The 24,038-nt window shown below is 45.9% G+C and overlaps 1 protein-coding gene across 1 annotated transcript; it reads right to left on the bottom strand.

Moving 5' to 3' along the window:
* Window positions 1-18,529: 18,529 nt before the first annotated feature.
* On the bottom strand, window positions 18,530-19,567 carry LOC143964122 (olfactory receptor 5AR1-like). Its single transcript, XM_077473822.1, has one exon. It carries the CDS (start codon window positions 19,546-19,548, stop codon window positions 18,610-18,612), a length of 939 nt encoding a protein of 312 aa, XP_077329948.1. The 5' UTR covers window positions 19,549-19,567; the 3' UTR covers window positions 18,530-18,609.
* Between the last annotated feature and the right edge of the window lie 4,471 nt (window positions 19,568-24,038).

Genomic DNA, 24,038 nt, shown 5'->3' with positions numbered 1-24,038 from the left:
TCCTCCACCACCACACTCTCCTGCCCCCCCCCCCCAGTGCTCTCCTCCACCACCACACTCTCCTGCCCCCCCAGTGTTCTCCTCCACCACCACACTCTCCTGCCCCCCCCCCCCCCCACAGTTCTCTCCTCCCCTGTTCTTGCTGCCCCCCCCCTGCTCTCCAGCTCTCCCCATCCTTCTCTAGCCACCATTCCAGTGCTCTCCACTCCCCCCGTTCACCCCCCAGTGCTTTTCCCCCCAGTGCTCTCCACTCCCCCCAGTGCTCTCGCCCCTGTTCTCCCCCCCACAGTGCTCTCCACTCCCCCCAGTGCTCTCCCCCTTGTCCCCCCCCCCCCAAGTGCTCTCCTCCACCACACTCTCCTGCCCCCCCCCACAGTTTTCTCCTCCCTTGTTCTTGCTGCCCCCCCCCCCCCCTGCTCTCCAGCTCTACCCATCCTTCTCTAGCCCCACCATCCCAGTGCTCTCCCCCCCTGTTCTCCCTCCAGTGCTCTCCCCCCTGTTCTCCCCCCCAGTGCCCTCCACTCCCCCCAGTACTCTCCTCTCCCCCGGTGCTCTCCCCCTGTTCTCCCCCCCCCCCCCAGTGCTCTCACCCCAGTTCTTCCCCCCCCCAGTGCTCTTCAGCTCTCCCCATCACTCTCCAGCCCCCCATTCTCCCAACCCCTGTTCTTTCTTCCCCCCAGTGCTCTCAAGTTCCCCCCCCAGTGCTCTCAAGTTCCCCCCCCAGCGCTCTCCACTCCCCACCCCTGTGATCTCCACTCCCCCTCGCTCTTTGCCCCCACCCATGTGTTCTCCAACCCCGCCAGTACTCTTTGCTCCCCCTTCTGTCCAACTCCCACCCAGTGCTCTCCACTTCCCCAGGACCAGAGGACAGGCTGACTGGGACTGCAAAATGAGGACGGCTGAAGGTGCAGGTGGCCAGGGACCACTCCATCTCACAGCAGACAGATCCTCTGGAAGGAGCACCGTCCCCATCCAAAACGAGAACAGACCCTGCCTGCTGCTGGCCATCATGGATAGCCTGCTGGCATGCAAGGTACCGTACCGAGTCAACAACACACCTTCCCACAGACAGGGACTGCAGACTGGGACATGGGGCACAGGAGGCGCTGCAATGATGGGCACAGTGAGACTGCATTCATGGCACAGTAAAGCTGCATTTGATGGACACAGTGAGGCTGCATTTGATGTACACAGTGAGGCTGCATTTGATGGAGACAGTGAGGCTGTATTTGATGGACACAGTGAGGCTGCATTTGATGGACACAGTGAGGCTGCATTGGTGGGCACAGAGAGGCTGCATTGGTGGGCACAGTGGGGCTACATTGGTGGGCACAGTCAGGCTGCATTTGATGGGCACTGGTGAGGCTGCATTGAGCTCTTGCATCAAGTCTCCAGTCTCTGACCATCTCCTGTAACATGTCTGCAGTCTCTGAGGGAGTCTGGAGAGGAGTCAAGAGTGGGAGCACCGCCGGGATGGGGGTCATGTGAGAAGTCAGACTTGTGTGGACAGGAGACTATAGGATAAAACCAGAGCCACCAAGCTGGAGCCAACTGACTGAGCCCTGCACAGTGCACCTAAGAGGAGGTCAGTGACAGCACCGCCAGGCCAGTCGGGGGGGGGGTCACTGATGTAAGGGGGAGTGAATACGATAATGTAAGGGGCACTGATATAAAGGGTTTCCTCTTTATATTAGTAACCCACCCCCCTTACCTTAGAGTATTCTTTCTGCAGAAAGTGGTTCCCCCCCCCCCCCCATGTTCTGAGTTTCTGGGGTCTCCCTTGATAATTGATCACTTACCACTATTAACTGGAATTTGAATATATATATATATATATATATATATATATATATATATATATATATATATAAAGCCCTATGTGATTTTATATCTAATACTCTCTTCATCAAATGTGCTTTAAAATGTATGGTTTTCCCTTTCATGAACAAGAAAATAATGACGTTATGCTGTTGGGCTGGTATAATAATGCTGTGAGGCTGGTATGAAATTTTCTCCAGGGCTGGTATTTGAAAGCATGGGCATCCACAAGATTACTCAGGTGGCTGCGTACCATGCCCACATAGTCTAGAGAATGTACATCTTTCTACATTGCAATACATCTATTGTTGCTATATTTTTATCTTGATGAAAACAGCCAATACAGTGACAGTATGAGATCAAAATATGGCCACAACAGATGTATTGCAATGTAAACAGATGTACATTCTCTAGGCTATATGGGCATGGAACAGAGCCGCCAGAGTAACTTTCAATACAAAGTGAAGATGAATTATCTGTTATATAACACATATGTATTACCAGTGGAAAGATTTTCATGAGATTGTCGAAAAGAGCATGAGTGGCCTTAAAATGATGCCCCCCCTTGGAAAAAGTTCTGCGGACGCCCATGCCCTAGCTGCAGACAGGTGGGCTCAGACACAAAGTTCTTTCTGTTGCTCATTGTAACATGTTATCAGCCAGAGCAGGACAGCACCGCGCATGTGGAGCAATGCTGCCATCTCGTGGCCATTTGTAATAAGTACATCACACAACTTGGCTTTAGATCATCTGAATTCTTCCACTGAGCCCCATAGTGTACTCTACATGGACTACCAGTTACAGGCTTGTCTAAGGAGGAAGGGGGACGTGATCAGTAAGAAGGAAAGTGATACTCTGCGGGATGAAGTAAGGAGAGGAGTGATACTCTGCTGGGAGAAGTGATCAGTATGGAGAGGAGTGATACTCTGCTTGGAGAAGTGATTAGTAAGGAGAGGAGTGATACTCTGTGGGGAGAAGTGATCAGTAAGGAGAGGAGTGATAGTCTGTGGGGAGAAGTGAGGAGAGGAGTGATACTCTGCAGAAAGAAGTGATTAGTAAGGAGAGGAGTGATACTCTGCTGGGAGAAGTGATCAGTATGGAGAGGAGTGATACTCTGCTTGGAGAAGTGATTAGTAAGGAGAGGAGTGATACTCTGTGGGGAGAAGTGATCAGTAAGGAGAGGAGTGATAGTCTGTGGGGAGAAGTGAGGAGAGGAGTGATACTCTGCAGAAAGAAGTGATTAGTAAGGAGAGGAGTGATACTCTGCTGGGAGAAGTGATCAGTAAGGAGAGGAGTGATAGTCTGCTGGGAGTAGTGATCAGTAAGGAGAGGAGTGATAGTCTGCTGGGAGAAGTGATCAGTAAGGAGAGGAGTGATACTCTGCTTGGAGAAGTGATTAGTATGGAGAGGAGTGATACTCTGCGGGGAGAAGTGATCAGTAAGGAGAGGAGTGATACTCTGCAGGGAGAAGTGATCAGTAAGGAGAGGAGTGATACTCTGCGGGGAGAAGTGATCAGTAAGGAGAGGAGTGATACTCTGCGGGGAGAAGTGATCAGTAAGGAGAGGAGTGATACTCTGCGGGGAGAAGTGATCAGTAAGGAGAGGAGTGATACTCTGCGGGGAGAAGTGATCAGTAAGGAGAGGAGCGATACTCTGCGGGGGAAGTGATCAGTAAGGAGAGGAGCGATACTCTGCGGGGAGAAGTGATCAGTAAGGAGAGGAGTGATACTCTGCGGGGAGAAGTGATCAGTAAGGAGAGGAGTGATACTCTGCGGAGAGGAGTGATCAGTAAGGAGAGGAGTGATACTCTGCAGGGAGAAGTGATCAGTAAGGAGAGGAGTGATACTCTGCGGGGAGAAGTGATCAGTAAGGAGAGGAGTGATAGTCTGCGGGGAGAATTGATCAGTAAGGAGAGGAGTGATACTCTGCGGGGAGAAGTGATCAGTATGGAGAGGAGTGATACTCTGCAGGGAGAAGTGATCAGTAAGGAAAGGAGTGATACTCTGCGGGGAGAAGTGATCAGTATGGAGAGGAGTGATACTCTGCAGGGAGAAGTGATCAGTAAGGAGAGGAGTGATACTCTGCAGAGAGAAGCTGTTAGTAAGGAGAGGAGTGATACTCTGCGGGGAGAAGTGATCAGTAAGGAGAGGAGTGATACTCTGCAGGGAGAAGCTGTTAGTAAGGAGAGGAGTGATACTCTGCAGAAAGAAGGGATTAGTAAGGAGAGGAGTAATAGTCTGCAGGGAGATATGATTAGTAAGTACAACCAAAAACGTCAGTGTATTTTATTGGGATTTTATGTGATAGACCAACACAAGGTGGCACATATTTGTGAAGTGGAAGGAAAATGATAAATGGTTTTCAGATTTTCTCACAAATAAATATGTGGAAAGTGTGGGGGGTATTTGTATGGCGCCCCCCGGAGTCAATACTTTGTGTTGGTCTATCGCATAAAATCCCAATTTGACAAAATGTGGAAAATTTCAAGTGGTACAAATACTTTTTCAAGGCACTGTAAATGGTATGGTAGGTTATGGAATGATATCGGGGCGGATCCAGAGTCTAGTCTCAGGAGGGGCACTGCCAGAAAATACGTTTTTTGCGGACAGTATATTGGGGGAAACGGCTGGTGTTGGCGCTTCAATCATCCCGGTACCATGGTTGTTGTGGTGTCAGGATAATTGAAGCCCATTATTTCTATTATTACATTGTTATAGAAAATGAAATAGTTCAACTCACCATAATGCAGAATCAGTGGGAGCCCCGAGTGTGTCACTTGCCACATCGCCTGCCATATGTTGCAGATTGTCACTTGCCACGTCACTTGCCACCGTCACCTGTCACCAGATGCGGCTTGTCACTTGCCACGTGCTGCGGATTGTCACTAGCCACATCACCTGCCACATCACTTGCCACGCATTGTGCATTGTCACTTGCCACCGTTGCCTGTCACCAGATGCGGCTTGTCACTTGCCACGTGCTGCGGATTGTCACTAGCCACATCACCTGCCACATCACTTGCCACGCATTGTGCATTGTCACTTGCCACCGTCGCCTGTCACCAGATGCGGCTTGTCACTTGCCACGTGCTGTGGATTGTCACTAGCCACATCACCTGCCACATCACTTGCCACGCATTGTGCATTGTCACTTGCCACCATTGCCTGTCACCAGATGTGGCTTGTCACTTGCCACGACACTTGCCACACATTGTGGATTGTCACTTGCCACGTCACTTGCCACATGTTGCGGATTGTCACTTGCCACATCACCTGCCACATCACTTGCCACGCATTGTGTATTGTCACTTGCCACATCACTTTCCACCGTAGCCTGTCACCAGATGCGGCTTGTCACTTGCCACATGTTGCGGATTGTCACTTGCCATGTCACTTGCCACATGTTGCGGATTGTCACTTGCCATACGTTGCGTATTGTCACCTGCCACATCACCTGCCACATCACTTGCCACGCATTGTGGACTGTCACTCGCCACATCACTTGCCACCGTCGCCTGTCACCAAATGCAGCTTGTCTCTTGCCACACATTGCGGATTGTCACTTGCAACGTCACTTGCCACACATTGTGGATTGTCACTTGCCACGTCACTTGCCACACGTTGCGGATTGTCACTTGCCACGTCACTTGCCACGTTGCGGATTGTCATTTGCCACACATTGCGGATTGTCACTTGCCACGTCACTTGCCACGCATTGCGGATTGTCACTTGCCACGTCACTTGCCACGTTGCAGATTGTCACTTGCCACACGTTGCTGATTGTCACTTGCCACGTCACTTGCCACACATTGCGGATTGTCACTTGCCACGTCACTTGCCACGTTGCAGATTGTCACTTGCCACGTCACTTGCCACGTATTGCGGATTGTCTCTTTCCACGTCACTTGCCACGTTGCGGATTGTCACTTGCCACGTCACTTGCCACACGTTGCTGATTGTCACTTGCCACGTCACTTGCCACACGTTGCGGATTGTCACTTGCCACGTTGCAGATTGTCACTTGCCACACGTTGCGGATTGTCACTTGCCACATCACTTGCCACGCATTGCGGATTGTCACTTGCCACACGTTGCGGATTGTCACTTGCCACGTCACTTGCCACACGTTGTGGATTGTCACTTGCCCCGTCACTTGCCACGCATTGCGGATTGTCACTTTCCTGCTAAGGTGGGGATTGTCACTTCCTGTCCCCACAGTGAAGTCAGGCAGCAGAGAGATGATGTAATCTCTCTGCTGCCAGCGGCTGCCTGCACCGTGAGGGTGTAACTGCAGGGACGCAGGGCTGGTGCCAGGCGGTGAGAGAAGGTGCCATCCCTCTGCTCCCCTGCCCAATGGTCCGCTAATTGGTCAGCTACCCACTCACCTGCTGATTGGCCAGCTCACCCACCCACTGAGCCGCTCACCCACCAAGCCGCCCACCATGACGTTGGCTCACTCACCTGCGGCTCGCCCGCAACTAATTTATGGGGGGGTAATTGCCCTGTTGCCCCCCTGGATTCTCCCCTAAGTGGCAGGTTATGGAATGGTAGGTTATGGTATGGCCTACTATCTGGGTGTACAGGACACACACAGGATGTTGGGGATCTGTCCGGGCTGAATATGGTATGGAGTTAATGATATGGATATACAGTTCTGCTGGAATGTTTGCATCCCTTGTCAGAAATAGTAACATTTTATCATTAATGTTGAAAATATGACCGATCAAACCGAAAAAGTCTCTTTTATTTGAAATCATACTTACTGTACCTAGGTGGATTTCAGAACTTCTTTTGGACGACAGGGACCCCACGATTATGTTTGCACGATTTTGCCGCAATTTGTCGGGTGACAATCACGGCAAAATCTCGCCGTGATTGGGGTGCCATTGAATGTAACGGGATTGCAAGCACATCCCGCGTTTTGGGAACTGTGGGCAGAATTGCAGCAATTCCACCCCTGATCCAGAAAGGCCACGGTGTGAACAGAGACTAAGGGGCACATTACGATGGTACTTGAACAAAAATGAGCTGCATGGTTGAGTTGTCAGAAAGAAGTCTTGTCAAGGTGGTGTGTCAAGGTGTCAAGGTGTTATCGGGCACATTGTAACCCGTTTGTTTTGTGGCATTGGCGCAGTAAAGGCTTGTTTCCGGCAGATCATTTTTGGTTCAAGCATTGTCGTATGATGCTCCTTAAAAACAACCACTGTCTTTCTTGGTCTAAAAAAAACAAGGAGAGGGGAGCCTCTGGGTGCAGACATATATAGACTGTGTATATAAAACAAAACGGATTGACCACAGATCTATGATTGATCGTTTTACAGTTTTATTGCAGATTTTTATTTGTTTTTCTTTTTTTTTATGGTTTTAGTTGTTGCGCCTCCACTTGTTTTATACGTCTTTCTTGGTTTACCTGACCTTGGCTTGGTATCAAGAGATCCCGGAATTTTCTACTTTCTTAATAAGTGATTGAACAGTATGGACTGGCATATTGAAGGCTTTGGATATCTTTTTATATCCTTTTCCACCTTTTTAAAGTTTCATTACCTTGTTATGCAGGTCTTTTGATGGTTCTTTTCTACCTCCTCATGGCTCAATGTCTAGCCTGCTTGGTGCATCCATGTGAGAGATAACAAAATCATTGACTGTTTAGACACTAATTGTCATTTAAAAAGCCACTGATGTGGGAAATGAACCTTTAGTTGCCATTTTAACCCGTGTGTGCCACCTTCTGTGTCTGTACCAAGGCCAAACATTCCAGGGGATGGAAACTTTTGATCAGGGCCATTTGGGGGATTTCTGTTATCATTATGATTTAAAAAGGAGCCAAACAACTGTGTGATAATAAATGGCTTCATGTCATCACTATCCTTAAATAAAAGACAGTTTTTGGCATGATTCTATTGTGCAGAGTGTTGTGATATAAGCAGGCGTTGGAATCTTCTTGGATGCAGTAATACGGCTTTACTTTCATGGAGAAATATATTACATGTCCTACAGCATTTAGAAACATGAACAGGAAGCAGGAATATACAAGTACATGCACTGAGATAGACAATACCACCTGTTATATCATAGAAAACGTGAACTATACACTATAATGCTACAGTGCCACCTGCTGCATAGCTAGGTATAATGCATACAGCATTGTCAGTTTATTAACAACTTTACATTACACGCTGTTGTACTTTTCCAACAGATTCGTCATTTTCAAAATTAAAAATACCACCTTTTCTGCCAGGGGTTGCCAACTTTTGAGAGCAACTGTATACGGCTTGCAATGAGGCTTTACATGGTGCTCACCGGCTGTCTGTGAACTGACCAGGATGTACACCGATCAGCCATAACTTTATGACTACCCACCTAATGTTAAACAGGTCCCTCTTTTGCCACCAAAGCAGCCCCCGAAAACATCGAGGCTTGGACTCCAGTAGACCTCTGAAGGTATGCTGTGGTATGTAGCATCAAGCCGTCCCATAAGTTGTGAGGTGCGGCCTCCATGGATCAGACTTGTTTTTCCAGCACATCCCACAGATGCTCGATGAATGGAGATCTGGACAATTTGGAGCCCAATATTGGCAGCAGATTGGGCCAACTAAGCCTTGGAGCAGTTCCTATGTTGCTATTTTTCAGACCACAATAACAACTGGCCGGAGCTATTACCTTGGGTGGAGTTTGCTCATAATAGCATTATCAATGCGACCTCCCGATTATCTCCATTTATGATGAGCTATGGGTTTCAGCCATCCATTTTGCCCGATTCATTCATTCCACAGGGAATTCTTGCGTTAGAGGAACATCTTTTGGAACTTCGTTCCACTTGGGTTCAGGTCCAAGACCGCATCCTGATGCAATCTCCTCTGCAGGTAAGTGATGCGAACGCACCCGGTCACCCACGTGATTCATCAGACCAGACCACCTTCTTCCATTGCTCCGTGGTCCAGTTCTGATAGTCATGTGCCCATTGTAGGTGCTTTAGGTTGTGGACATGAGTCAGCATGGGCACCCTGACTGTTCTGCCATTACACATCCTCATACACAACAAACCGCAATGACCATTTTTTATATGGTTAACATCAACTTCAGGGACAACATGTTTACTTGCTGCCTAATATTTACCACCCACTTTCAGATGCAATTGTTTGGAATTGAGCCAAGCTCTAACTCTTATCCTTCACACCCAACAATTCATACAACTGTCTCATGTCACAAGCTCATACCAGTCATCGCATTTGGCAAGTTTGGTGAGCTTTCATAGCCCAGGCTTTGTCCCCAAGAATTTCCCCCATCAATCGCCCCAGAGCTGAGGTTCCTACATGCCTCCAGGAAGCTTGCTCAAACTCACTGATCATGCAGGCTGGTTGATACATACCTTACCGGGCTTACCATTTGCCACTGATTTGTATTAGTCTTGGACTTGGTTACAAATAGTGCCAATTTGTTGTTGTACCCAAATAGCAGTGCCTAAAAGGTATGTGTTCCATGTTCCCTTAACAATATCATCCAAAATAAATATAGTGTAATAACAGGAACAAAGAGAGGTGAACCAGAATTTGTGCTTGGATGTTTCAGATAGACATGTGCGATTTGTTTCATTGTGAATCAAAATTCGGACAAATTTTTCATTATCCGGAAATTTGAATGCATCTGAATTCTGAATCACAATAGTAATGAATGTAAATGAAACCTCCGAGGAAACAGAACACAGTTTGTATGAAATCTCAATTTGGAAACAAATATGAAATGTACACATTGCACATTGCAATTCTTAGATATGAAAAATTGGAAATTTTTGCTAAATTTTGTGCAAATTTGAACAAACTGAATTAAATTCAGTGGAATTGAATTCAGTTTGGTCGAATTCAGGAAATTAAAATACGAAAACATAAGCGAAACTAAACAAATTCTGAAACAAATTTAAAGCGGAGTTCCACCCAGAAATTAAACTTCGGCTGAACCAGTCCCCCCCCCCTCTCTGGTGTTACATTTGGCACCTTTCAGCGGGGAGGGGGGAGCAGATACCTATCTAATCCAGGTATTTGCTCCCACTTCCGGTGAAAGATCGCCACAGTATCCGCGGCGATCTACACCATGTCTGGCCCCTCCTCCATTCCCCCGCGGTCTTCTAGGAGACACACAGGTCCCAGAAGACAGCAGGGACCAGTCAGAACGCACAGCGCGACTCGCGCATGTGCAGTAGGGAAACAGGCTGTGAAGCCGCGAGGCTTTACTTCCTGATTCCCTTACTTAAGATGCCGACACCTCCACCTGGAGCCAAGGGACGGGTCGGCTTTAGGTGAGGACATCACGGACACCCTGGACAGGTAAGTGTCCTGGACAGGTAAGTCAGCAGCTGCAGTATTTGTAGCTGCTGACCTTTAATCTTTTTTTTTGCAGGCAGAATGCCACTTTAATGAATTTAACTAAATTAAATTAGTTAATTAACAAATGAAATGAAACACATTTTTCTATCTCAGGATAGTATCTTTTTTTTGCCCTTTTAGGGAAGTGGTTACCAGTTTGCAAATCTAGGAGGCCTCAACTGCGGTTCCTGACATCACCAAAGGGCAGCACATAATGTTCAGTATATACCAATAATAATAAATGGTGTGCACTTCCTTATTAACACAATGACTTTATATCACCAAAATACTGATATATCTCACTATCGATATTAAGAAATCACATATACAATGAAATATAAATGCATTCATATATAATAAAAAGTTTCTCATCACACTTCCGGTTTTCTTGTCATCAGGAAATGACGTCATTGGCTCCACCCGATGCATTGTGTCAATGGTGACGTGACTTCCTCAGGCAAAGGTATACACTTACAAGTGTGGGAGTACACTTGACAAGTGGTTGCAGCAGTTCCACACAGATGTATATACATATTATTTATATAGTCACACTTTATTTAATTACACTCACTGCTTTACATTATAATAAAGTGCAATTTCTTCAGTGTTGTCACATGAAAAGATATAATAAAATATTTACAAAAATGTGAAGGGTGTACTCACTTTTGTGAGATACTGTATATACAGTATATAAGATGTTCAAAAATGTGATGGGGGTGTGATCCAGTTGTGAAAGTGGGCAGGGGTGGGGAGGATTAAGCTTTTCTCAGTGATGGGCTTTAATGTGAGCTAACGGGATTATGTAAATAAGCTGATCCCATTTGTGACGGGAGTCACTTTGGGCGTGGGGCCCATGGAACCCAGAATCCCTTGGGGAGGTTTGGAAACCCTTGTTTCAGCTCCCCATGCATCTCCTATGTGTACGTCACCCTGTGTCTCTAATAGGGGCACACGGTGACCGAGAACCCCAGTCTGATCTGTACTAATCGGACTCACTGTACAACAACACTAGAATTTTGTTTGCATATATATATATATATATATATATATATATATATATATATATACACAGGTCCTTCTCAAAAAATTTGCATATTGTGATAAAGTTCATTATTTTCTGTAATGTACTGATAAACATTAGACTTTCATATTAAACTCCCAGCCTGGTTCATTACTCAAAACCGCAATCATGGGTAAGACTGCCGACCTGACTGCTGTCCAGAAGGCCATCATTGACACCCTCAAGCAAGAGGGTAAGACACAGAAAGAAATTTCTGAACGAATAGGCTGTTCCCAGAGTGCTGTATCAAGGCACCTCAGTGGGAAGTCTGTGGGAAGGAAAAAGTGTGGCAGAAAACGCTGCACAACGAGAAGAGGTGACCGGACCCTGAAGAAGATTGTGGAGAAGGACTGATTCCAGACCTTGGAGGACCTGCGGAAGCAGTGGACTGAGTCTGGAGTAGAAACATCCAGAGCCACCGTGAACAGGCGTGTGCAGGAAATGGGGGTACAGGTGCCGCATTCCCCAGGTCAAGCCACTTTTGAACCAGAAACAGCGGCAGAAGCGCCTGACCTGGGCTACAGAGAAGCAGCACTGGACTGTTGCTCAGTGGTCCAAAGTACTTTTTTCGGATGAAAGCAAATTTTGCATGTCATTCGGAAATCAAGGTGCCAGAGTCTGGAGGAAGACTGGGGAGAGGGAAATGCCAAAATGCCTGAGGTCCAGTGTCAAGTACCCACAGTCAGTGATGGTCTGGGGTGCCATGTCAGCTGCTGGTGTTGGTCCTCTGTGTTTTATCAAGGGCAGGGTCAATGCAGCTAGCTATCAGGAGATTTTGGAGCACTTCATGCTTCCATCTGCTGAAAAGCTTTATGGAGATGAAGATTTCATTTTTCAGCACGACCTGGCACCTGCTCACAGTGCCAAAACCACTGGTAAATGGTTTACTGACCATGGTATTACTGTGCTCAATTGGCCTGCCAACTCTCCTGACCTGAACCCCATAGAGAATCTGTGGGATATTGGGAAGAGAAAGTTGAGAGACGCAAGACCCAACACTCTGGATGAGCTTAAGGCCGCTATCGAAGCATCCTGGGCCTCCATAACACCTCAGCAGTGCCACAGGCTGGTTGCCTCCATGCCATGCCGCATTGAAGCAGTCATTTCTGCAAAAGGATTCCCGACCAAGTATTGAGTGCATAACTGAACATAATTATTTGAAGGTTGACTTTTTTTGTATTAAAAACACTTTTCTTTTATTGGTCGGATGAAATATGCTAATTTTTTGAGATAGGATTTTTGGGTTTTCAGGAGCTGTATGCCAAAATCATCAATATTAAAACAAGAAAAGGCTTGAACTACTTCAGTTGTGTGTAATGAATCTAAAATATATGAAAGTCTAATGTTTATCAGTACATTACAGAAAATAATGAACTTTATCACAATATGCTAATTTTTTTAGAAGGACCTGTATATATATATATATATATATATATATATATATATATATATTGTACATTGTCTCATACTATGGTGTGCTCTGTGTAGGGTAGTTTGGGGTGTGGCTGTATTCGATTGTTTTATTGTGTCTGTCTGCCTTGGGTATTATGGGATGTGTATGTAGATTAGCTGTGAGAGGGGAGGGGGCGAATTACTCCAACAGCTCTCCCTGTGGATTGGACAGGCTACTGAGGAGAAGTTTGAATATCGCTGTGTACCTATGTTTCAATAAACAGTTCCATGTTGCAATTTTGTAACTGAGCTAGTCTCGCCTGGTTCTTACAATATATGGGCTGTAATATCTGATATCTGAAGTTCCAGGCTGGAGGAAGCAGTGTGCTGATGGAAGCACTCAAGCGGAGTATGGGACCATCCGTTACACCATTTATATGCTGTAAATATTTATAAAATGTTATTCTTTATATTTATACAGTATTTTATATTCTAGGAAATCAGTACTGAGAAAAATATTTTGTCTGCCTACCTCATACCTGGCTTTATCTGGGTCTAATATTTAAGGTCCATCGCCAAGAATAATTATACAGCCAGTAAAGTTGGAACTATTGCAATGGTTTGCCTCTATATCTCCCTCAATACACGTTTCTGTCAACTATTTTATCACGGATACATGATAGTTTATGTCTTTATGGTTGTATTTAATATGTGCAAAGAGAGATCACACAAAAACTTGTAAGTATAACATTTAATTGAGTAATAACAGATACAGATAATAGAAAATTTAACAAGAATTTAACAAGAATACTTAAAGCGGTTCTTCACCCTAAAGGGGAAGTTCCGCTAGTATTATCCCTCCCCCCCTCCGGTGCCACAATCGGCACCTTCCGGGGGGGGAGGGGGTGCAGTTACCTGGATAATCCAGGTAACTGCACCCACTTCCGGCCAGACCGCCGCATGGCTCCGCCCACCGCCGCATGGCTCCGCCCCCCGTTGTGTTCTGGGAAACACACAGTTCCCAGAGACACAGCGGGGGAACCAGCGCAGCGCGACTCGCGCATGCGCAGTAGGGAACCGGGCAGTGAAGCCCTCTTGCTTCACTTCCCGATTCCCTGACAGAGGATGGCGGCGGTGGCTGCAGCGAGACGAGCGATCGCTCGTCATCTGCCGCCGACATCGCTGGAACCTGGGACAGGTAAGTGTGATATTATTAAAAGTCAGCAGCTGCAATATTAGTAGCTGCTGGCTTTTAATATTTTTTTTTTTTGTGCAGCTCCTCTTTAACTAAAGATGCTGCTTCACCACTGATTCCCGCCCGCTTTCGCAGAGTGGCCAGAGGATCAGAATCAGATGCATGCATAATAGCAAGCTCTGTAGACGAGACAGTTATTGCAAGTTGTAGAACAACGTGTGAGGTGGGAAAAACCCACTATAACCCCAAAGAGTCAGACTATACCGGCTCAGTGTAAGAGATACAAACAGATATATAAAAATATCTTTATTACAAAAAAAAGTTATATAGACATATCCCAATATGGGTCAAAACTTAAAAACAGAAAAATGCCTCTTAAGTTATCCAAGGAATGCAGAGGGCCCCATTATACACATTTAAACTGACTGGAAATGTGGATGAAAGTTATACATTAATAGTTAGACATAGAATATGAGTGTACAGTTCTACTTTTTCCAGTCATCAAGGTCAAGGTCAGTGCTTCACCAAAGAGGAAAACAGATTTCAACATAGCGGGTGTCACATCGATAGCAAGAGTCTGATGACCACCTAAAGGTCTACTTGGGCTATATGACCACATATATATTTTTCTGCAGACCTAGTGTTACCATCTGGATTTGCTATTTTACCTATAAACCACTTGGGTTTGGCCTACCCTATTATATATCATAATCATCCTCATATATGTGGAGAACTTTTTTACAGCCCAAGGTCCTTTCTCCATCATATCATTCTGCCTTTTGTCCTCCTTGGTGAACGTGGTCCTGGTGCCCCTGTGTCCGCCCCGGGGATTGATTATAGGGTCCCACATAGTTGCCATACCTGTTGATGTCTTCTCAATACATTGGGCTCTGAAGAAGCCGTGAAATTGGGTAAACGCATTGACCTTGATGACTGGAAAAAGTAGAAATACACACTCATATTCTATACAGTGGTGTGAAAAAGTGTTTGCCCCCTTCCTCATTTCCTGTTCCTTTGCATGTTTGTCACACTTAAGTGTTTCGGAACATCAAACCAATTTAAACAATAGTCAAGGACAACACAAGTAAACACAAAATGCAATTTGTAAATGAAGGTGTTTATTATTAAAGGTGAAAAAAAATCCAAACCATCATGGCCCTGTGTGAAAAAGTGATTGCCCCCCTTGTTAAAACATACTATAACTGTGGTTGTCCACACCCGAGTTCAATTTCTCTAGCCACACCCAGGCCTGATTATTGCCACACCTGTTCACAATCAAGGCATCACTTAAATAGGAGCTGCTTGACACAGTAAGGTCCACCAGAAGATCCTTAAAAGCTACACATCATGCCAAGACCCAAAGAAATTCAGGAACAATTGAGAAAGAAAGTAATTGAGATCTATCAGTCTGGAAAGGGTTATAAAGCCATTTCCAAAGCTTTGGGAATCCAGCGAACCACAGTGAGAGCCATTATCCACAAATGGCGAAGACATGGTGGTGAACCTTCCCAGGAGTGGCCGGCCGCCCAAAATTACCCCAAGAGTGCAGCGACGACTCATTCAAGAGGTCACAAAAGACCCCACAACAACGTCCAAGGAACTGCAGGCCTCACTTGCCTCAGTTAAGGTCAGCGTTCATGCCTCCACCATCAGGAAAAGACTGGGCAAAAATGGCCTGCATGGCAGAGTTCCAAGGAGAAAACCACTGCTGAGCAAAAAGAACATCAAAGCTCGTCTCAATTTCTCCACAACACATCTTGATGATCCCCAAGACTTTTGGGACAACATTCTGTGGACCGATGAGACAAAAGTGGAACTCTTTGGAAGGTGTGTGTCCAAGTATATCTGGCGTAGAAGGAACACTGCATTTCATAAAAAGAACATTATACCAACAGTAAAATATGGTGGTGGTAGTGTGATGGTCTGGGGCTGTTTTGCTGCTTCAGGACCTGGAAGACTTGCCGTGATAAAAGGAACTATGAATTCTGCTGTCTACCAAGAGATCCTGAAGGAGAATGTCCGACCATCTGTTCGTGTACACAAGCTGAAATGAACTTGGGTTCTGCAGCAGGACAATGATCCTAAACACACCAGCAAGTCCACCACCGAATGGCTGAAGAAAAACAAAATGAAGACTTTGGAGTGGCCTAGCCAAAGTCCTGACCTGAATCCTATTGAGATGTTGTGGTATGACCTTAAAAAGGCCGTTCATGCTCGAAAACCCTCTAATGTAACTGAATTAGGACAATTCTGCAAAGATGAGTGGGCCAAAATTCCTCCAGGACGCTGTAAAAGCCTCATTGCGCGTTATCGCAAACACTTGGTTGCAGTTGTTGCTGCTAAGGGTGGCCCAACCAGTTATTAGGTTTAGGGGGCAATCACTTTTTCACACAGGGCCATGATGGTTTGGATTTTTTTTCACCTTTAATAATAAACACCTTCTTTTACAAATTGCATTTTGTGTTTACTTGTGTTGTCCTTGACAAGTGTTTCGGAACATCAAACCAATTTAAACAATAAAGTGTGACAAACATGCAAAGGAACAGGAAATGAGGAAGGGGGCAAACACTTTTTCACACCACTGTATCTACCTATTGATGTAGAACTTGCATTTACATTTCCAGTAAATTTAAAAGGTGTATACTGGAGACCTCTGCATTCCCTGGATAATTTCAGAGGCAGTTTTCGGTTTTTAGGTTTTGACTCATATTGGAATGTGTCTTTTTCACTTTTTTTTGTAATAAAGATATCATTTTTTTATATTTGTTTGTATCCCTTATGCTGAACCGATGAAGTCAGATTCTTTGAGGTTAGGGTGGGTTTTTCCCACATCATATACCACGTACACACGATCGCACATTCTGGCAACAAAATCCATGGTATTTTTTTCGACGGATGTTGGCTCAAACTTGTCTTGCATACACACGGTCACACCATGTTGTCGGAAATTCCAAACATCAAGAACGCGGTGATGTATGTCAAGCCGAGAAAATTGAAGTAGCCAGTGCGGCTCTTCTGCTTGATTCCGAGCATGCGTGGAACTTTGTGAGTCGGAATTGTGTACACATGATCGGAATTTCCAACAATGGATTTTGTTGTCGGAAAATTTGAGATCCAGATCTCAAATTTTGTTTGTTGGAAACTCCGTCGGAAAATGTCCGATGGAGCCTACACACGGCCGGAATTTCCGACAACAAGCTCCTATCTAACATTTTCCATCAGAAAATCTGACCGTGTGGAGGCAGCATTTTATTCTTTAGCATTATGGATGTGGCCATTGGAAGTCTACTTTTTTACATGTTATTGCAAGTTCTAGTATATATAGGACTTAAATGTAAAGAAATGGTCAACCCACCCCCACTAGAGAAAAATGACCTTCTAAGAAAGATAGCACATTCCTGGAAGGGGATTAGTGGGCTGGCTTGTCCATATAGTCAGTTTACTATGACATTCCTATAGCATTAAGTCATCTAAAGTAACTAGATATTGGAGGCTTGCTTTCTTAGATATTATGAGACAATATGCAATTTTAATAAGGGAATGTGACATTTCCCCATCAGTCAAACAAATCCTGTACTAGGCATGTTTAACCACTTGCCGACTGCGCTATAGACAAATGTGGTTCAGTTCTGGAAGATGTCCTCCCAGAACCACGCTGCCCAAGCTTGCCCACTTCAGCACACGCCTGCCACGCTCTGTGATCGAATTGTCCTTTGGACACAGATGATCACAGATCTGGGTTAAGAGCCAATCACAGCGGCTCATTACCATGTGGTCTAATCACAGCTGATAACGATCTAAACACACTTTCTGGTTAACAGCATTCCTTTCCTCTGTAATGAATAAGTGCACCTGAAGTGTGCGAAATGCATCTACCCAGCATTCTGATTCTTGTAGTTTTGGGATGTCCTAATAAAAAGGATTTTGATCTACAGTGTTGTGCATCCATTTCTTCTATTCTCATTGTGTGCGGAGGCGAGCCGAGGTGAGCACCTACTGGATCATTAGGCTTCCTGGTCTCATCTAGAGCGGCGGGTTTTCTTGTTCCATTCCTTTCCTCACGTGGTCACAGCCTGAGGTGAAGAGAGAGGCAGTAACTGGCTAGAAATCTGCACTGATAATCAAGGCACTTATCATCAGTGTCCTACTCATCAGTGGAGCCCCAACTGTGCCAATCAGTGCCGTCAATCAGTGCCTCCTCTTCCGTGCCACCAATCAGTGCTCATCAGTGCTGCCTATTAGCGCCCATCAGTGCCGCATATCAGTACAGCCTCATCAGTGCCCTTCAGTGCTGCCTATTAGTGCCCATCATTCCCACCTATCAGTGTCCATCAGTGCCATTAGTGCCACATATCACTGCAGCCTCATCAGTGCCCATCAGTGCATCATATCAGTGCTACCTATCAGTGTCACCTCATCAATGCCCATTGGTGCTGCCTATAAGTGCCCATCAGTGCAGCCTCAACAGCACACACCAGTGAAGGAGAAAAATTACCTGTTTGCAAAATTTATAACATAAACTAAGAAAAACTTATTTTTTTCAAAATTTTTGTATTTTTTTGTTTGTTTACCCAAAAATGAAAAACTCAGAAGTGATTAAATACCATCAAAAGAAAGTTCTATTTGTGTGAAAAAAATTATAAGAATGTAATATGGGTACAGTGTTGCATGACCACGCGATTGTCATTCAAAGTGCAACAGTGCTGAAAGCTGAAAATTGGGCTGTGCAGGAATGGGGTGAAAGTGCCCAGTAGGCAAGGGCTTAAGTTGGCAGGTATCAGGATGTCATATATGTTTATTGGGACTTTTCTGCACAAGTCTCATGATGGCCTTTTTCACCTCTTGGTTCCTCAGACTGTAGATGAGAGGATTCAGCATTGGGGTCACCACCGTGTAGAAGACAGAAGCCACTTTGTCTTGCTTCTCAAGAGCACTGGAAGATGGATGAAGGTAAGTGAAGAAAACTGTAATGTAGAAGATGGACGCACACATAAGATGTGAGGAGCAGGTGCTGAATGCTTTCCTCCTGCCAGCCGCAGAGTTTATCCGTAGAATGGAAGAAAAAATCAAGGTGTAGGAGACCAGGATAGTTGTCATTGAACTTAAGCTACAAAAACACACAAAGAAAAGGGTGACGATGTTGCATGCGTAGGTTTCGGAACACGACAACCTGAGCAGTGGAGGGATGTCGCAGTAGAAGTGATCTATAAGGTTGGATTTGCAGTATTCGAGACTAAATAGACTGCTGGTCTGTGCTGACGACTGTATAAAGCCAACCGAAAAAGCAAGGATGACAAGACTGAGACATTTCTTCTTAGTCATTACTGAGACGTAGTGAAGAGGGTGGCAGATAGCGACATATCGGTCGTACGCCATGTCTGAGAGCACAAAGACCTCAGTACTTGCTAGAGCAGCAAAAAAGAAGAACTGAAGGGCGCAACCAACGAATGAAATAAGTTTCCTATCCGAAAGAAGGTCAGACAACATTTTTGGAGTAACAACTGAAGAGTAGAAGAGGTCCACCATGGAGAGATGGCTCAAGAAGTAGTACATCGGGGTGTGGAGGCTGGGCGAGATATGAACCATTGCCATCATCCCAGTGTTTCCACATACGGTAACCATGTAAACCAGCAAAAAGAATACAAAAAGGAATGGGGCCACTTCTTTATCATTAGACAGACCAGAGAATTCAAACACAGTTATTTGAGTCTTGTTGATATTCATGTATTTTTTATTTTTTTATTTTTTTTATAATGGTTTGAAATAAGTATCACTTTTTTTATGATGTACATTACATGTATTCTAAAGAAAAAAGGCGAAAGGTGTTTTAGACCTTATTAAAGTTTAAAGCAGGTAAACTTAAAAATAAAAGAAAAAAAAGAAAAACGTGCAATAATTACGTCTAATTCAACACCTTCTCCTGCTGTAAGCCCTTGTACACATGGTCGGACATTCCGACAACCAAATCCGTCGGATTTTGTCCGACGGATTTTGTCTGAAACTGTTGCATACACACGGTCGGACAAAGTTGTCGGAAAATCCGATCGTTGAGAGCGTGATGACGTTATTTCGTTACAACGGGACTACGTTCACGCTAGTAGCCAATAGCTTTGGTCTAGGAATTTGATCTGAGCATGCGTGGCACTTTGTCCGATCGGAATTCTCTACACATGATCAGACAATGTCCGATCGGATCATGTTGTCGGAAAATTTTACAGACAAGTTGGAAAACTTGGTCCGTCGGATACTCCGATGAAACAGTCCGATGAAAACCACACACAGTCGGATTATCCGACAAAACGGTCCCATCGGACACATTCCGTCGGAATCTCCGACCGTGTGTACAAGGGCTAAGTCTACTCGGCTACTAGATGTTGCCAGCATCATTTGACCCACGTCTTCAGAGCCAAATCACGGACCTGCCCCCGAGGAGTTCTTTGTCAAGTGGATTGGGTGCGTTATGTGAGCGCTGCTAAGTGCAGGAGAAAGGACCACCCATTGCCCCCGCTGGAGAAGAAGAAGAGGAAGAACTGGTGACATCTTTGGACATGCCATGAGACTATTGGGTTAAAATTATGCATTCCTTTATTTTAATAATAATAAAGATAGTTCCAACCACAGAAAGAGCGGGACTTTAAATGTACTCAAGAGGAAAGTAATAATCGAAGGTCCCAACATCACATATCACATTTGACACCCAAATTATCAATGGGTTTTGAGGTCCTCCACCACCTCTACAGGACTGGGCGATAGGGCGTATTGTATAAACACTTTTAGTTGATCCATCTGAAATAGACACATACTGTAGGATAAAACACATATTTAGGATGAGAGATTTTTTTGGTTTAAATGTACTTTGGATGAGCGGCTATTGTAGGCAAAGTGACGTACCCCTTACCGGCGGCCTGTCCATATGGAGCACAGGGGCGCCGCCCCCTAATCCATTTGCCGGGCCCGCAATCTACATGCAGGGTGCTGGATGCATGGATTCCAGTGTTTTTTTTTTAGAGCAGGAGGCTCTGACTGGCTTCAAAGAAAGGATGTGCTCGAGGTTTAGAGCCCTGCACCCCGAGCCCACCCAATTGTGTGACAATAGTGAATTAATATTTGCTGTTGTCTTCCTGATTCTCCTCCTGGCCTGTCCTGGCTCAGCAAGCGGGTCCTGAGACCTGGCTGGCTGAGAGGAGAAGCGATCCTATTGGCGGCCGAAGAGGGAGGAGACGCAGGGGAAGCCGCCATGGAGTAGAGGAAGGATGAGAAGCTGGTTGAAGGCACCCCCTGGAGGAAGCCCATGACCTAGATGGGGCAAATGCGGGGCTGGTGACTGACCGAGGGGGATTTCTGCCCTCACCAGAAATGTACCACTAGCCGTCACTGGTACCAGTATGTCACTGCCCACTTCTGGGTTTAGGACTTGCCCCCCCTCCGCCGGGACCTGCTGCGATTGTACACAGTGGGAGACTGTCAGCAAGCCAATGAATCACAGCTGGGACCTGCTGATCGGCTGTATACATTCAAAGCCCAGAGCTCAGTGTTCACATTCAACACAGAGCTCTGTACACAGGGAATGGTCTCTGTGTTTCTCATCCCAGAAAAGCAGGGATGAGAAACTCAGAGATCAATTAGTGAAAGCAGCACACAGTACACATATTACACATAGTTAGGCACATATTTAACCCTTTGATCACCCTAGATGTTAACCCCTTCCCAGTCATTAGTACAGTGACAGCATATAGAAGTGGTCTCCTAAACTGTGGCCCTTGGGGCAGTTTTTCCCCCACTGACACCAATGAAGGGGCATAATTCTTCCCAATGACACCAATGATGGGGCACAATTCCACTCAATGACACAGACAATAGCACCCAATGACATCAACAATAGGGTGCTATTCCTCCCACTGACACCATAGATGGGGCGTTGTTTATTCTCACTGATGTCAAAACCTTTTCTACTCCCAATGCCCACAGTCCGGCCCCTCTTAAGTCTGAGAGACAGTAAACTGACCCTTTGCCTAGAAAGTTTGGAGACCACTGGTGTATAGTATTATCACAGATCACTGTAAGCCATTTCCCCCCAGCATCAGTTAGTGTCAGTTTGCCCACCGCACTATAGCAGTCCCACTATAAGTTGCTGACCACCACCATTAGTAAAAAAATAAATAAATAGAAATTACAGTATGCATGCCATAGTTTGTAGGCGCTATAACTTTAATGCAAACCATTCAATATACACTTGGGATATATATATATATATATATTTTTAAAGCACTTAGCAGAATACATTTTGGCAAAAATTGATGTAATAAATTCTATTATTATTTTTTTTTGTTTAATAGCAGAAAGTAAAAAAATATTGTTTTTTTTTTTTTTCAAAATTTTTTGGTCTATTTAATTTATATCACACAAAATTAAAAACTCTTTGTTTTGGTGAACCTTGAACCCTCTGCTCCTCCCCTGAACCTCTAATTTAACCTTTTCTCTGCCAGGTCTGTACGTCGTATGGGTCTGACAGCAGGGGGGGGTTAACACACATTCACGGTGGCTGTAGTGTGTAAATCTCACTCTTGCCTGTCATATAGAAGCATTCGGGATGCTGTGCTGCCACCTAATTGCTTTCACACCCCCCTTAAGTAACAGTGCTCCTGCACCCCCACCATGTGTCCCTGGCTCAGCACCACAGGCAGTGGTGGCCCGTAATGCAGGGCTGCCCCCCTCATCAATGTGTCTGGCCCCCTAATCTACATGCGGGGCACCGGACGCATGGATTCCAATGGGTTTTTTTTTTTTGGAAGCACGTGATTAGAGCCTGAGCCTCTAATTGGCCTCAAAAAAGGATGGGCTTGGGGTGCAGAGCACTGCGCCCGAGCCCACCCAGTTGTGTGACAATAGAGAATTAATATTCACCCAATTGACCGAGAGGAGAAGCGATCTTATTGGCCACCAAGGAGGAGGAAGGAGGAGATGCACGTGAAGCCGCCCTGAAGCACCAGGAGGAGGAGACGCCAACCGGAGGTAGTGCTGCCCGCAACCTAGATGGGGTAAGTACGGGGCTGGTGACCAACCGGGGAGGGTGCCCGCAACCCTACTGGGGGGGTTGGATTGTTTGCTCCCCCCTCAAAAAAATATGCCACCATAAGCCACTGATAGCAAGTGCTGGCCAGTAGAGGGGAGGGAGCAGAGTGGACACACATGCCCACTTTCCTCCCCTGTTTGTTGCTGACCCTGAAAGTGATGTCTTTGTCTCGGTGTCCCCAGCATACCTAGGAAAGAATGTAATGCAAATGCGACCTGCATTGCATTACATTTAGTGGAGCGCAGGGGAGACATTAAGGGTCTTTTAGACCCCGGATGTCTCATTAAAGAGAAACCTGTCACCAAAAGATCCTCACATAGGGGTCTTTTTGTCCCCTATGTGATTGTAGTGTGCTAGAAGAGCAATGTAGTTCTTTTTGAGAGTAGGTACATTTCCAGCCAAGCCTGGGTGCGTTTTTGTAATTTGGGTTGGGAGTGGCTCAGAGTAGTCTTGGGTGACTCACAGGTGGTGTTACCAGGACCTCCTACTTCATTCCAGAATCTTCTGGTACATTCTGTAAAGAAAGGTGGAGAGGGGAGATGGAGCCACCTGGGATGTTCTAAGGAGCCCTGACCAATCCCCAATTTGGATTGGCAGGGAGCAGGCCTCCTTAAATACCCAGGCTCAGCCCAGCTGGGGAAGAGTTGATCGGGTGGAAGATGGAGATGGAGTGTTAGGCTATGGGGGCCTTTGAATGAGCTCCCCAGTCTGGGGTAGTGACCTTGGGCCAGGGCTCTGGTGCAGTTGGGACCCTCTTACAACCCATAGAGGTGTCCTGGACAGGAGGCACAGTAGGAGAAAGAGAGGAACAGTGGGAGAACACTGCCGGGCAAGTCTCCAGGAGTTCCACAGAGGCAGCCAGGAGGACTGGTGAGTGTTCACACCATCGGGAGGACTGGGAGGCATGCCTGAGAGGACTGGGATGGAGCAGTCTGGAATGGGTGCAGAGCCAGTCTGGAGTATGGTGGTGGCACAGGCAGTGGAAAGGAGCAGCTGCAGCCAGGAGGGCTGGCAGTGCCTGAAGAGGTGGTATTGGGAGCAGTAGCCACAGGGATAGCTAGCACTGGGACTGTTCTACAATTTTGCTACACCATAGGGGCCCGCGGCCCCTGCCTGTAAAGGGCCTTTGCTTTGGGCCTGG

This window comes from Lithobates pipiens, unplaced genomic scaffold (assembly GCF_037356315.1).
Source record: "Lithobates pipiens isolate NorthernLeopardFrog02 unplaced genomic scaffold, aLitPip1_a1.2 Scaffold_8, whole genome shotgun sequence".
Lineage (NCBI taxonomy): Eukaryota > Metazoa > Chordata > Amphibia > Anura > Ranidae > Lithobates > Lithobates pipiens.
The sequence above is the reverse complement of the archived record's forward strand: the minus strand, read 5'-3'. Positions and strand labels throughout refer to the sequence as shown.